Source organism: Lontra canadensis, unplaced genomic scaffold (genome assembly GCF_010015895.1).
Source record: "Lontra canadensis isolate GAN:19392208 unplaced genomic scaffold, GSC_riverotter_1.0 scaffold47, whole genome shotgun sequence".
Taxonomy (NCBI): Eukaryota; Metazoa; Chordata; class Mammalia; order Carnivora; family Mustelidae; genus Lontra; species Lontra canadensis.
The window spans coordinates 1,600,470-1,615,696 of NW_022631041.1; the positions used below are offsets into that span (position 1 = coordinate 1,600,470).

General features: G+C 37.7%; 2 protein-coding genes across 7 annotated transcripts in view; one reads left to right on the top strand and one right to left on the bottom strand.

The window, feature by feature from the left end:
- ECT2L (epithelial cell transforming 2 like) overlaps positions 1–12,795 on the top strand; it is a 65,025-nt gene extending 52,230 nt beyond the window's left edge. The window contains 4 exon segments of the mRNA XM_032872998.1: positions 118–183; positions 1,546–1,634; positions 10,310–10,482; positions 12,166–12,795. Coding sequence (XP_032728889.1) covers positions 118–183; positions 1,546–1,634; positions 10,310–10,482; positions 12,166–12,293 — 456 coding nt within the window. The 3' untranslated portion in view covers positions 12,294–12,795.
- A 1,633-nt stretch (positions 12,796–14,428) lies between these two features.
- REPS1 (RALBP1 associated Eps domain containing 1) overlaps positions 14,429–15,227 on the bottom strand; it is an 83,308-nt gene continuing 82,509 nt past the window's right edge. For all 6 annotated transcript variants that reach the window (XM_032873047.1, XM_032873044.1, XM_032873045.1 and 3 more), the window contains one exon: positions 14,429–14,700. In XM_032873047.1, the coding sequence (XP_032728938.1) occupies positions 14,632–14,700 (69 nt within the window). In that variant the 3' untranslated portion in view covers positions 14,429–14,631. The remainder of the gene's footprint in view (positions 14,701–15,227) is intronic.

Here is a 15,227-nt window from a genome sequence, read left to right on the forward strand (position 1 = left end):
CTTATTAAAGTGTATGAAAATCCTGAGCCGTGTACAAGAGCCATAAAATATTTAAATCTATTTTTACATATAAAAATTTCATAATTTCAGTTTGCCTAAAATCCCTTTGTTTACTAGATGAAGCAAAACATCGGTATGAAAGATCAGCTGTCAGAAATACAGAGAATCGTCTGGGGATGCCCGGTACGTATTCTGACGTACTCACTGCATCTCATGCTCATGAATATATCCTCAAGTTACTGGCAAAAGGAGGCTTGTAGATTTCGATTCAGCTACCATCGGTTGAATGCCTGCTGAGTGCTGTGTGCTGGCAAGCTTTCACAGTTCACATCCTTGCTAGCTGTAAAGATGCCTATGAGAAGACACACAAGTGGACTTGATCCCATCCCATAACTTTTCTGCAGTCTTAGCTCCTTAACTGGTACTTCTGTGAACATGACCTCCTTTTGGGAAAGGGACCATGTATTCTATTGTTTTATATCTTCCTATACATAGTGCTTGGTGTAGGATTCTGTGCCCTGAGGATATCTGAAAAAATTTTTAGGTGTTAGTCGTTCCCTATAGAATATCATCTGGTCCCAGTCTACCTTCTCTCTTACTGCCTTGCCTTCCCACTTCATGATCAAATGACGCAAATCTACTTAGTTCTCCAATAATGTTAGCCTTTCTCCACACATTTGTGCTTTGCCCGTGCTTTTCCTTCTTGAAATTGCCTTTCCCACTCCACTGGGTAAACTATTCTTTCTTTAAAAATCCAGTTCAATCATCATCTTCCTTGTAAAGTTTCCCCAACATCTCCAGCTGTAAGCCCCTCTCCCCAAGCCCCGTCTTGGGTATTCTGCAGCACCCTGAACATCTCTGTCACACTTTTTTACAACCCTGTTAACATCATCAGGCATGAGCTACAATTTACTTGTCCTCTAATGTTTGGCATATAGTAGGAGCTCAATATATGAATTATGTTGAACTAAAGTACCAATTTGAAACATTTTTATTTGGTCAAATTGGGGAAACAAGATGGAGCTGTTTTATTAGAATTCAGATCTGCACATTTTGGTATGGAGAGTGGAGTTTGGATTACAAAAAGTCCAAAATCTTGGAACTCACAGAGTTGGAATTTATCTCTAGATCACTGTTTACATCAAGTGATCATCTCATGGCTAGATCAGTACAAGGGTCTAACTTCTGAATTTTTAACAATCCATTCACTTCCTTTTCTTCAAAGACCCCATCTTACCTGGTCCCACCCCCTCTTTTTTTTTTTTTTAATACTAGGAAGACTTTTCGAGCATTTATATGTAAAACAGTAATTTCAGTAGTTTTAAAAATTAGACAACACCCTCAAATATAGTTTTAATTGTGAAGTCTGTGGTCTTTCTAAAAAAAAAAAAACCTGTTTTGTCAATAATAAAAACATCCACTTTTTCATAATTAAACTGAGTTCTACTCAACACAGCTTCTGGGATATAAAACAGTTCTTCAGTGGGATACTTTTTATTTTCTCCAAATTTATGAATGTTTCTGATTTTGTTTTTTATTTCATAGACTCTATCAGAAGAAAGCAGATATCTGATTAGGGTCCAAGATGTAGCCCAATTTCACTGCTATGATGAGGCAGTAAGTTTCTCTTTAAGGTAAGCATTGAACTGTCCTATGGCTGTGACTAGTCTTGCTTATCTTGTACCTGGGATCCAGTACAATGGCTGACCTAAGTCTGCAACAGATCTTTGCACTGGACTGAAAACTTAAACATAACATTCCCCTGCAGCTTTATTACCCTATTCACATTCCAGGCAGTTACTGGATGGATTGGGAGAAAACATATAATCTCTGCCAGAACCACAAACTGCATAGAAGCAGGAATTCTGAGGTTGGTCACTTTCCTACTGAAAGGAGAGCCAAGTGTTGTGAGTGTCACACACTAGTGATTTGCTCACCTATAAGAAAGAGAAGACCAGTTAATTATCCTGATAGTTATTGAGGTTAGTATTACAAAGGTCTCACCAAGAGACCATCATTATATTGAGGTCTCACCATTTCTGTTTTGCACAGTGCTTACAGCAGTGTAAGAAAAAAAGGCAGGTGACAATTTCCATAAGCTAGCATCCCCTTTCCTCTTTTAGAACAAGAATGAGCAAACTTTCTGTAAAGGGTCAGATCATAAATATCCTAGGTCTTGTTGCCCAGATGATTTTACTACTTCACGATTATAACATAAGAACAGCAAAATAATGATATAACATAAATAATACAGCACATAAATGAACAAGTGTGGTTTTGTTACAATAAAACTTTCACAAAACAAATGGTGGGGCCATAATTTGCTGATACCTATGTTAGAAAATTGTTTGCAAAACTATATTCTCAGTATTAATGGCAAAGATGACAATTCAACAACTAACCAAGTGGAGAGAAATCAACTCCTTTAATTTGTCCAACTCCAATAAAAGAAATAAAAATTGATTTACCTGTTATTTCAATGAATATTTCCCATAGGTGTAGGTCAGGGAGTGGTTGGAAGAAACCCAATGCTTTCACCTCTATGCTTGCCTAGAGTAGTTCTAAATGAAAATTCATGCAATTGTGTCACTTTTCTCATGATCAGTATTTTTGTTTTATTTGTTTTGTTGTTTTTGTTCAGTAGCGATAGAAACAAGCTGCAGTGATGGAAGGAAACTAGTTATCAAACCAACAATTCTAAACACGCTAGTGTAGTAGGAGACATGCTAGGATTAGCCCTGGGTTTTGTTTTTTGCTTTTTTAGAATTTATTTTACCTTCATGTATACATGAAGGTAACACTCTCCTTTTATGTAAGTCTGAATTTCCAAACTACATAATTTACCTTTTCTCTTAAGAACTTTTTTTTTTTTTTTTTTTTTTTTTTTTGTCAGAGAGAGTGAGCACAGACAGAGTGGCAGGCAGAGGCAGAGGGAGAAGCAGGCTTCCCACTGAGCAAGGACCCCGATGTGGGACTCGATCCCAGGATGCCGGGATCATGACCTGAGCGGAAGGCAGCTGCTTAACCAACTGAGCCACTCAGGTGCCCTCTAAAGAACTTCTTTTAACATTTCTTGCTAGGCAGACCTACTGGCAATGAATTTCGATTTTTGTTTGAGAATCTTTATTTCTCTTTCCCTTTTGAAGAATAGTTTTGCTGGCTACAGAATTATGGGTTGCTGGGTTCTTTTCTTTCAACACTTACTCTACTTTACTCTCTTCTTGCTTGCCAGTTTCTGAGGAGACATCCAATGCAATTCTTGTTCTTCTTTGGTAAAGTGGGTTTTTTCTTTTGTTTGTTTTGTTTTGGTTTAGTTTTGTTTTTGTTCTTTGGGTTCTTTCAAGATTTTATCTTTGTTTTTGATTTTCTGGAGTTTGAATGTAATATGCCTACTTGGTATTTTTTTTTGGTATTCACCCTGCTTGGTATTCTCTAAACTTTCTGGATCTGTGATTTGGTAACTGTCAATAATTTTAGAAAATTCTCAGCCATTATCACTTCAAGTATTTCTTCTGTTCCTTTCTCTTTGTTCTCCATGTGATATTCCCATTAGACCTATGTACACTTTTTGTAGTTGTCCCAGATTTCTTGGTTAATCTGTTCCTTTCTTTTTCAATCTTTTTTTCCTCTTTGCTTTTCACGTGGTAAGTTTCTATTGATGTATCTTCAGGCTCATTGATTCTTTCCTCAGCTATGTCCAGGCTGCTAACAAACCCATCAAAGGCATTATTCATTTCCATTTCAGTGTGGTTTTTTTTTAAGATTTTATTTATTTATTTGACAGAGAGAGACCACAAGTAGGCAGAGAGGCAGGCAGAGAGGAGGAAGCAAGCTCCCCGCTGAGCAGAGAGCCCGACGTGGGGCTTGATCCCAGGACCCTGGGACCATGACCTGAGCCGAAGGCAGAGGCTTTAACCCACTGAGCCACCCAGGTGCCCCCATTTCAGTGTTTTTAATTTCTACAATTTCTTTTTAATTATTTCTTAGAGTTTCCATTTCTTTATTTTACTCATCTGTTCTTTTGTTGCATGTTGTCCACTTTTTCATTAGTGCCCTTGACTTATTTATTATAAATATTTCAAATTCCTGGTCTAATAATTCCAACATCCCTGCCGTATAAGTCTAGTTCTGATGCTTGCCTTATCAAACTGTTCTTCTTCCTCTTAGCATGACTTGTAATTTTTTGTTGAAAGCTAGACATAATGTATTAAGGGCAAGGAACTGAGGCAAATAGGTCCTCAGTGTGAGGTTTTATGTTTATATGACTAGATGTTAGCCTGTGTTTACTATTGTTGTAGCTGTGGTGTCACAGGCTACAATTTATTTTGGTGTTCTTGTTTTTGTCTCCCTCATTGAGTTTCCCTAGAGACCCCTTAAATAGGGGTGCGAGCCTTCTAGTTCTTTTTAGCTATAATCCCTTGTCATTATAAGGAATTCTGTTGATGTTGTATCAAATGGGAAAGGAGGAGAAGGGAAGAGTTCTATAGTTTCATGGTTAGGTCTTAGTTTTTTAGTGAGCTTGTGCCCCAGGCTAGGACTTTCACAAATGTTTTTCATTCTTTTCTGTTTCTTGTTTTGTTTCCTTCTATTTTGTGTACTGTCTCTAAGAGAAAGGAAGGCTAGAAGGGGCTGGAAGTAGGTGTTTCCCTTCCCCAATATTGGTTAGATTCTGGTAAAACAGTTTCCCCTGAGGGAAGTCTTTTGGTAAGGAGAAGAGAACTCTGCAGGCACATTTCAAAAAGGCTACCTTTCCTCTCCCTGTCAGGATGGATGAAAACATTTTTCTTTGATCTTCACAGTGAGAACCTGGTGGAGCTCCTGGAAGTAAAACATATGCCAGTTTTAAATTCATGCTAGTGGGGAGAGAATGTTCTCCTCAGGCTAGGCTTCCAGGAGTTCTTAATCTCTTAAAACTAGTTCACTGCTCCAGCAGGGAGGTTCTGCTTCCAGTAAGCTGTGTTTCTCTGTATCAGTGTGTCTCTCCAGCTTTGGGGGTGCTAGTTTACCTTGTGGCTTTGATTCTCTGACGGTGCAAAGAAGAGCTGTTGATGCTGAGTTTTTCAGCTTCTTTTTTGTTGTGAGGATGGAAGTTAGGACTTGCAAGCTCTTTACTTGTCCAACCAGAAATCAAAGGGCTCAGTTATTAGAATTTAGCATTTGGGCAAAGAGAATACATTTAAGAATTTGAGGATCATGGGAAAATACTAAATTATTTTACAATCTAATTATGAGGTATATGTATGTTAAAATAGGCACCATCTCAGTGATTTGTCAAGCAATAAATTTAAATGTAACTTTACATTAACTTTTAAAATTCAGTAAATGCAAGAGAGGTTCATATTCCAAAAGATATTACAGAATACTTAGTCTGTAACTTTGTTTTCTATCATTTTGGAGTCACATAAAACTCAGGAAATCCCATTCCCGTGACTTCCATTAGAGATTTCTACTCAAAGAAAACTCTGTTTATATTTATACATAAAATATTGACTTACATGAGTATAAGGCTTTATAATTTACCATATTTTCTATTAACGCTTTTTACTTATTTATTATAGTAATCTCTATACCCAATGTGTGGCTCAAACTCACAGCCCCCGAGATCAAGAGTCACATGCTCTTCCAACTGAGCCAGCCAGGCCCCACGGTATTCTTTACGTTTTCTCATTTGATACACTCATTACAATCCCTTCCTGAGGCAAGTAGGTCTGGAACCATGTTATGGGTGGGAATCTGGATTTAAGTAAGTTCTCTGAGGCTACAGAATAAGTGCTGGTCCAAAATTCAGAACCAAGTCTCAGTGCTCTGTCTACTGACGAGGCCAGCGGGTTAGAAAGATGAACTGAGCCTTCCTCATAATAAACTTACCAACTAAGCAGTGAGTACTAAACAAATTACTGATAAACAAGAGCCACGACACAGAACAAAATCAGTAAATACTTGCATCATAAAAAGAAAAAAATTCCTCTGGGTAGAGATGAAGTCACAGTGTCATTTTAGAGTTAAGAAATTTGGAGTTACTCGTCCCTCTGTCAATACAGCCCACAGAATTTGGGGATAGTTTAAGCTTTTATAATATATTATGTAATTTGGAACTTTCATTGTATCGTTTTTCCAGAAAACACCAATTTTCACTTATGTGGCTTTCAGCCTGCTGGTTTTTAAGTAGACTTTTGTTGTTGTTCCCCTTTCCCTCCCTTGATGCCGAGGTGACAAAAGGCGGAGCCCTCGAGGACTGGTGAGCAGTGGCATGGCTTTGAATCACCAAAGGGAGACATCCACTTCTCAGACCACGTCCTCTTGAGGAAAAACCCTATTATACTGCCAAAAATGCATATTGTAAACTTTCTTTTTAGCCTTACCCAAGGGGTCTACAGTCAGTTACTGGGGCAGCTATGTACAGGGGACTTCCCAGAGATATTGGACTCTGGCTCTGAATTGGCTCTTAGCCTGGAAACTCAGAAAGCCACTGTAATCCTCAAGTCAGAGTGTGGATGTGTAGAAGCTACAGTTTTGACCCAGGTCAGCTCAGAGAACCTATGGCTCACTGTTGTCTGCTCATGCCAAGGTTGTAAAATTCCTTTCAAGGTTTTATGTATTTATGGAAATTGGGTACTTCAGCATTTTGGCCTTCTAATACAATAAACGACAATAAAACATTTCTAGAATGATGTTAGGAATTTAAACTATAACAGACCTGTTACATTTTGCTGAGTCATTTGACCTATTTCTGAACAAGGAAAGAAATCCTATCCAAGTTCATGGAGAAAAAACTCTACCCTTGGAGTTGGTTCTTTTGAATATGAGAAGTGGCTTTCTGAAACGTTATTAGGATCCATAGTTTCCACTTCCTTTGCTCTATTATGTCAATATGAGAGATGAAATTATTTACTTTTATATATGTAGAGGAGTTACTATGTTTTTTAGTGTGTCTCGTTTTTGGATGAAAATTGTTGGAGATCTTGAGGGGCTTTATTTATTTATAAGAATGGTATCCACTCATTTTAGGGAGAGAGCATGAGTGGTGGGAAGAGCAGAGGAAGAGGGACAGACAGACTCCACACTGAGCCCGACATGGGGCTGGATACCACGACCCTGAAATCATGACCTGAGCCAAAATCAAGAGTCGGATGCTTAATTGATTGAGCCACCCAGGAGCCTGTGGAAGGGCTTAACTTAGTAAATGGCTTTTGAAAATCTTTTTTCTAGATGGAACTCGGATTTATTTTAAATAGCATTCTCATAATCAGATTGAAATAATGAAAACCTGTGTGTTTTCAAGCCTCTTTCCCTGTTTATGTCCTCTGATGACAAGTGGTCTCAACTCCCGAGTTAATAATGTGCCTGCTCCTGCTTTTCCCTGGGTCCAACCACCCGCTCGATCCACGTGGGTCACAAAACTGGAATTCTTTCATTTATTTCCACCCTCGGGGTTACCACTTCCGAATGAAAAAATGATTCTTTACCTTTCAAAGGCACTTCTTTAAAGCAAACTTGTATTACGTTCTCTGATAATTCAGTTTAATAGCGCATTTTTTTTTAGAGCTTTGAACATTTCTCTAAACTGGTATGATAGGAGAAATAATTGTTCGTATCAGTAGTAAGGTAAAATTGCTAAACAAAAAGAGGGTAAGAATACGGGTGGGGTTCTTTTACCTAGAGTGGCCATTCACCACATACAGACCATTACATACAGATTGAAGTATCTCTTCCCTTTCTTGCCTCCTCTCTCCCTCATCCCTAGTTCTATAGGCACCATTATTGCCAGACTATCCTACCAACTTGATCTAGAATATTGCTTCTTGCAAGGTATCAGTGTATGTGAAGCACCCACTCCTTCCAGCCTAACTCACAGCCACACAGAAATGGGAAGGAAATGCATGAAAAAGGAAAAGCTGGCTCCAGCGGTTGGGCATTTCTGTTTATCCATACACCTAACAGAGCCAGGACCTCACTAACACTCTCTGAATAGCTGAACCTGAAATATAGTATTCTTCAAAAATTTTTAAGTCCTGGGGGCGCCTGGGTGTCTCAGTCATTAAGCATGATTCCAGGGTCCTTCCTGGAATCGAGCATCGGACTCTCTGCTCGGCAGGAAGCCTGCTTCTCCCTCCACTCCCCCTGCTAGTGTTCCCTCTCTCACTGTGTCTGTCAAATAAATAAATACAATCTTAAAAAAAAAAAAAAATGTTTCAGTTCTGGATCCAGTCCTTCACCTAGCATGACATGGTTGTAACTAATACGTGATTTAACTGCCTCACTCCTCAAAATGTGGTCTGCACATCAGCATCTTCAGGGAGCTGTCAGAGATGCAGAAACTCTCACACTACTCTAGTTCTACTACCTTCAAATTGCATTTTAACAAAAATCTCCAGGTAATTTAGAGGGACATTAAAGTTTGTATTATGTACAAGTCAGAGCCATTATTATATAAAGTGGATTCTAAGTGGCAATTATGGTAGCTTTTAAGGACAGCAATCCGGAGGTTTTTGATAAAAATACATAAAACCTTTGACCAATCAATCCTACCTGCCCACCATAGCACCCCCCCAAGCCTATCTGATAGAAATAACAACACATGTAAGGGATTTGATTGTAAATAAAGATCAGTTTATTCGAACATTACACATACTGGCCATAAACAAGTGAAAGGAAGGAGAAAAGAAGGTAGGAAAGAGACCCAAGCCTGTACACACCAGTGGACACCAAAAGGAGAAGAGTTGAATCAATGATGGTCTACACACACCATAAAGTATTATTTGGCCATTAAAAACAATAAGGTAAAGGGGCACCTGCGTGGCTTAGTCGGTTAAGCATCTGAGTTTGATTTCAGCTCAGGTCATGATCTCACGGTCCTGGGATCAAGCCCTGCATTGAACTCCCCACTCAGTGTAGGGCCTGTGGGAGATTCTCTCTGCCCCTCTCTCCACTTACATTCTCTCTTTCAAATAAATAAATAAATCTTAAAATAAATAAATAAATAAATAAATAAATAAAGCAAGCCATACCAGTTAACTTGAAGTCATTTCCATTGCTAAGTGAGAAAAACAGAAAGAGTGTGGATATTACCATTTTTGTAAAATAATGGCAACCTACCTGTAAATAGATGTGTATATATGTACATATGTGTGTGATTACCTGAGCAAGTAAGAAAACAAAGACAGGTAGGAGTTGGGTAATTTGGGTGACCTGAGTGAAGGGAGAAGGGACCCAAGCCAAAAGAGAAAAGTGAAACAAAAAAGGACACTTAAAAAAGCCAATGGTATGAATTGATGCCACTTTAGCATTTATGTAAAAGTTTATGTAGACTTCAAATGGCAATTAAAAAAAAATAGTGAAGATTAAAAATGAGACTTCCTCTGAACATCAAGCCAGTATATGGACTCCCTTCCTTCGAGCAAGTGGGGGTTGCTTGATGCTTCTAAGAGAAAAAAGATTTTGGTTATCTTCCCAACGTGGGGGGAGGGAGGCTAGAGACACTGGGAAGTGGGCGCTCCCCCACTCCGCTCCTCCCCAACACACTGCTTGACTCCCTGGTGAGTACTCACACAAGCAAACCCAAAGGAGAGTACACTGGTGCCTGCCAAGCACAAGACCTGGCTCCAATAACACAACAGTGTAATGAGGGTAACAGACGGAGGCTGAGGGCACATTTTGCCTGCTGGTAAACATGCCTACAGCTGACCATCATAGCAACCTCCGTGAAAATGAAGAGTTAACTTAATTCTCACCTTTCATACTGATGAAGTATGTTATCTATTGATTTCCCTCCAACCATAATTAGGAAAATTTTAATTTCCTACCTAGTAGTTAAATGCTTTTCTTTTCCCGGCTGTGTACTTAAGACACCTTATGTCATATTGGTTCTTGTGCTTTTCTCTACCCCAACCTGTTACACTGAAGACGAAACCAAACCAAACAGAAACTTTCCCCAGATTGCCCAAATACATCAGACACAAAGTACCAAACTTGACAGAAGTTTAACACAGCTCTAGCATGATTCATGTTGTAAAGGAGGAAAAGTTCAATGTCTCTTTCCTCCACATTCCCACACTGAATGCTTATCCAGTGTTAGGTAAGTTCAAAGCATTCCACCAGAAGCCTTGAGGCCCCCCCATAGGAGTGGTCTGAGAGACAGAAGAGACTATTTACACCAGGAGAAAAACTACTGAGAACTCCAATGAGCCATTTCAACCTGTCTGCAGCGGGCAAAACCACCAACTATTGGCTTATCAACGCCAAAATGGTGAATTGTGTAACAAAGCATGTGTGTATGCCTACTATGTAACCCTTCTCCACTTTAACACAGGTCCTATGAACACACCCGTGACCTCAGTCTTTTCCTCTTCAATGATGCACTGCTTGTTTCTAGTCGGGGCACAGCTCATACTCCGTTTGAGAGGACTTCAAAATCAACCTACCAGTTCATTGCATCAGTGGCCCTTCATAGGTTACTTGTAGAGGACATTCCAGATTCTAAATGTATGTATGCTTTTTCTTCCAAGAGTTAAAGACCTTTAGAAACCCGTATTACATAATGCTCATTAACTATTAAAATATAAAGTAGGAAAAGTACTGGAATGTTCATTTGAAAGTTTGCAAATAGTTCTCCAAATAATTTTAGGATTTCATTAATGTAAACTTGCATCTATCGGAAATAGCAAAAGAAAGGAATGCTGGCATTGTCAGACAGGTACCCTACATATTAGGAAAACAACTTTCAAAAATCACAAAGAGAAGCACAAACCCACATCATCCTGAGCTCTTTGAAGCAATCTGACAAGAGAGCCACTACTCACCACAGCTTGTAAATGTTACAATTTTATACTTTTACCTATCACTTTTCCATTTTACTAGGACTCAATACTGCCTATAGATGTTACTAGTTTAGATTTTTATATGCTGTTTCCATTCCACTAAGATGAAGTGATTATTACAGTGATTATTACAGATTATTACAGTGAAGTGTACCTTTGCTTCCATAAGTTCATATTCAAGTTGATAGTTCTTCTGTAACTGACAGATTTGCAAAGATGTTTAGTAACAAACATTTCATTCATTAATAACCTCAATAGAACTGTCATCTGTTACGAAAAGAAATCCTACTTAAAAATACTAGGTCTATTTTTAGTTATTACCTACACTTTACTTGCCAAGCTTAAAAGGATCCTTCTCTTTTCTCAGTTTCTGCTAGGCAATCTGAATGGAACAGCTCTCATTCCAATACTCTTCACCGCATGTCAAGGCAGGACTTAAGGTTAAAGCTGGAATAAAGGTCTTATAGAAGGAACTCACCCTTTAAAAAAGGATTCCTGGGACGCCTGGGTGGCTCAGTTGGTTAAGCGGCTGCCTTCGGCTCAGGTCATGATCCCAGCGTCCTGGGATCGAGTCCCACATCGGGCTCCTTGCTCGGCAGGGAGCCTGCTTCTCTCTCTGCCTCTGCCTGCCTCTCTGCCTACTTGTGGTCTCTCTCTCTCTCTGACAAATAAATAAATAAAATTAAAAAAAAAAAAAAGTTAAAAGAGGATTTCTTCCCTTTAGTTTTAGCCTCATTTTAAATCTGAACCTGAGAAAAAATGAACACCAAAGGGGAAAATAAATATTTCCACCTAGAAAACAAACTCAACTGATATGAGTTACCTATAATCACCAGGAATGGTTAAAGAGGGTAGGACATCTGCTTTCAATCTCCCTTTAGTCAGCTGTGGTCTGTGTCAAAACATCACTATGTAACCCGCTAGACAGCTGGCACCCAGCTACATAGTTGGCTTAATTCCAACAAGGTGGTCCAGGCCTAGCTCTCAGCATCTCTACCTGCACCAACTCTTAGTGCAGACCTTTATTGGTTCCTTCTGGAGGGACCTTTACTGTCCTCCTTCCAGAAGGACCGAGACAAGGAGTTAAAGAACATGACATCATCTACCAGTCTTTAAAAATAACTGCTATTAGAATTACACAATCACAAAGATTATTTTAGATTATATTTGAATTATTCAGTATTTTTAGGAAGTTATATTCTAAACTGGACTTGTATCTGTTGGAATCCTTTTTAGTTTTCAAAAAATTCTTAAAGATGACTTGATCAATTTTGAATTTTGTAACATTTTCTTTTCTTTTGATTGTGACCTGCCAAGATTAATTAGTGGACCTTAAATATTTTTACAGATATCAAGAATGCATTTATTCTTCATGGTCCAAAACGTGAATGGATTTGTGCTACAGAGGTTGAGGATGATAAATTCCTATGGTTGTCAGTACTTCAAAGCGCAATCAAAAGTAGTATGGAGAAGTAAGAAAATATTATGGGTGCTAATTCTCCCTGGCAAAGACCGAGAGATCCCTGTTCCAGAAGATGCAGTAGGAAGCAGAATGATTTCTCACGGATGGGGAGAGTGAAGTAGGATGACCCATAAAGTCCCTCCTAACTTTTAACTTTATCATCTATGTTCAACTATGCAAAGAAATGTACAGAACAACAACTTGAGTCCAAAATTTTGAAGCACTTCTTTTGGTGGTTATTTTTCATAGGCAGTAAAATTTGACACAACAAAGATAATTGCATATTTGAAGTTTTGTTTTATGAGCTAATGAAAAAGTCAGAATAAAAAAGTGTTTCTTAAATGACCAGTCTAGAGAAATATTTTGTTGACTTACCAATCATATCATTATACATTTTCATGATATAATTATTGATTTTAAAATGTGTATAAAAATATAAATGGCAGTTTGGCAAAAAACCTGTCACATGTCTTTAATATGAATATATTCCTCCAGAGAGCATTAAAAATAAATTCCTACAAAGTACTAAAAGTTTCCTATGATTTTTGAAGTGTTTTTTGGTTGCAAATTTAAAATTTTTAGACCCTCCAAGTAAGAGGCTTTAAAAAGTTAAATTAGACATTGCTAAATTAGAAGGCTGTTGGGGAAAAAAAACAACACAAAATACCTTTAAGATACAAAAATAAAGGGCTCCTGGGTGGCTCATTGGTTAAGCATCTGCTTTAGGCTTAGGTCATGATCCTAGGGTCCTGGGACCAAGTTCTACATTGAGCTCCCTGCTTAGTGGGGGATCTGCTTCTCCCTCTGCCACTCCCTGTTGCTTGTGATCTGTCTCTCTTAAGTAAATATATAAAAGATTTTTTAAAAAGAAACAAATATAAAGAAGTTAAGACAATTCTGTTTGAAGAGAAACAGCAAAACACGTGTTTCGTGGTCTTTTGTATCTGTAAAACCTTCATCTAATTATTTAACAAACTGAAGTCATAACCTGTTAGCCACTTGGAAACTTCTGCTAATGTATGCAGTAATAGTAATATTTTTTACTTAAAGTTGATATTGATCTTGGAAACTTTCACTTGTCAGTTTCCTTTTTGTTTCATATTCCCCTTTAAGATAGTAAAAATCTACTAGTACAATCTAGGATTGTGAACTGGGCTATTTTAAACATTTTCTTTTTTCAATAAACATATAAATTCCTTCTAATTCTTAAAAATTTAAATTGTTGTTAAAAAACGCAGAGAAGTTAAAATATTGTGCTGTTTTTTAGTGTAAAATCACACCTTGATTCTGTTACGATATATCCATGCAGCCTAACATCTATGATCCCATAGAATAAGCCATTAAAAGGAATATCTGCTGTTAGTCAGCAGTGAATGCAAATTTACATATATGGTCAAAATGTATATATCATATAATATGGAACAAATCCTAAGACATTTTTTCAACCTGAACAGGACACACTTCAGAAGCTCTGTTAATAGGAAAAACCAGTCTCTATGACCAAAGATTGGATGACAAAATAGCTGAGAAAATGTAGCAACTGATAAGCATAAGTTTCTAACTAAGACTTAAGTGCATAAATCATGCAAAAAATGATGATGTTTGCATGTGGACAGTACTTATGTCGTTTGTGGTTCAACACTTTCCCTTTGCTTCCAGGGGACAATTAAGACCTGACTTCATAGCTATTTCATAAGTTTACATGACTGCTGAGTTAAAAATCTCACACACAACAATTTTAGGTTACTGGTGAAACTGCTCAATTTTCACTGGGAAAATTATAAAATCTGACCTCCAAGTTGAAGCCTAAAAGTACCACATGACTCCTAAAGAATGCTGATTATGGTTAAAGAAGGCCTCATCCAATACAGTTCTTTAAAATAAAAAATTCAGTAGGAAACTCATTTTCAAGATTTTTACAAAATACAGATGCTTTATGTAAAATATTAAACCTAAAAGACAAATTGACAATTTATTTTTTTGACTTTTTTTGCAAATATTTCAGTCTCTGCTTGAGATACAAATGGGAAGGCCATTCTGTAAATCAAATCAGTGTGAGGTTCTGGCCACTTAAGTATACTGGACCAATGTTGTGTATTCCTGATACTATGGAGTAAGAAGGGTGGGCTATGCCAACAGACACAATATCTCCTCCAGGAAAAGTCATCCTGACCCTTTTATTGTTGAAATTAAAAAATAAAAGATACTTAAATACAGGTGAACATGTAGGGCAAAACAGAATCATAAAATTTAATGTTGAATTAAGCAGTGAGCTGAGTGTTTGGGTCTCCAAACTGGCTTGAACCCAAAACTGCTTAAAAACGGGTATGTTCACAGTTAACGGCAACTGGCTTATAGGTGAGAGAATGGTCGAAGCTGTTCCAGTTGAACTTCCAGAGAAATTCTCTCCTCAAGAACATCCTGAAAAAGATGCAAAGTCATGTTTCAAAGCATATAAAAATGAAGGCACATCTAACAACAACTCAGCATCAAGAAAACAATTTCAGTTTGTTAAGACAAAGGGAGAGTCATTCATATTTTAAGAGGATACTTCAACTTAGCAAGGAGTTTCTTTATATGTCAGTACTATTAAAATATGACCTTAAAATCTTTTTCTTACCAAATAAATCAGGGTAATAAAATATTTTTTATAGTTATCAGAAAAGCCAGTATTTGCAAATGGGGTTACTAATGCATGCATTTTGCATAAAGCCTACCCCCTGCAGTAACAGTAGATGAACCAATTAACACAGATTCTTTCCCTTGGTGATGTTATCTGGTCCTGGTAACTCCTGAACCTCATCTGACTTTTGGTTTCACAAAGAATAAGTTTATTTTGCAATCAGAATTTCTAACCACTGTTGATTGTGAGCAGTCTTTTCAGATAGCCAGAAAATCCTAACTCATCTTTTTTTTCTCGAACATGCTCAGTTTTTTAACCAGAACCA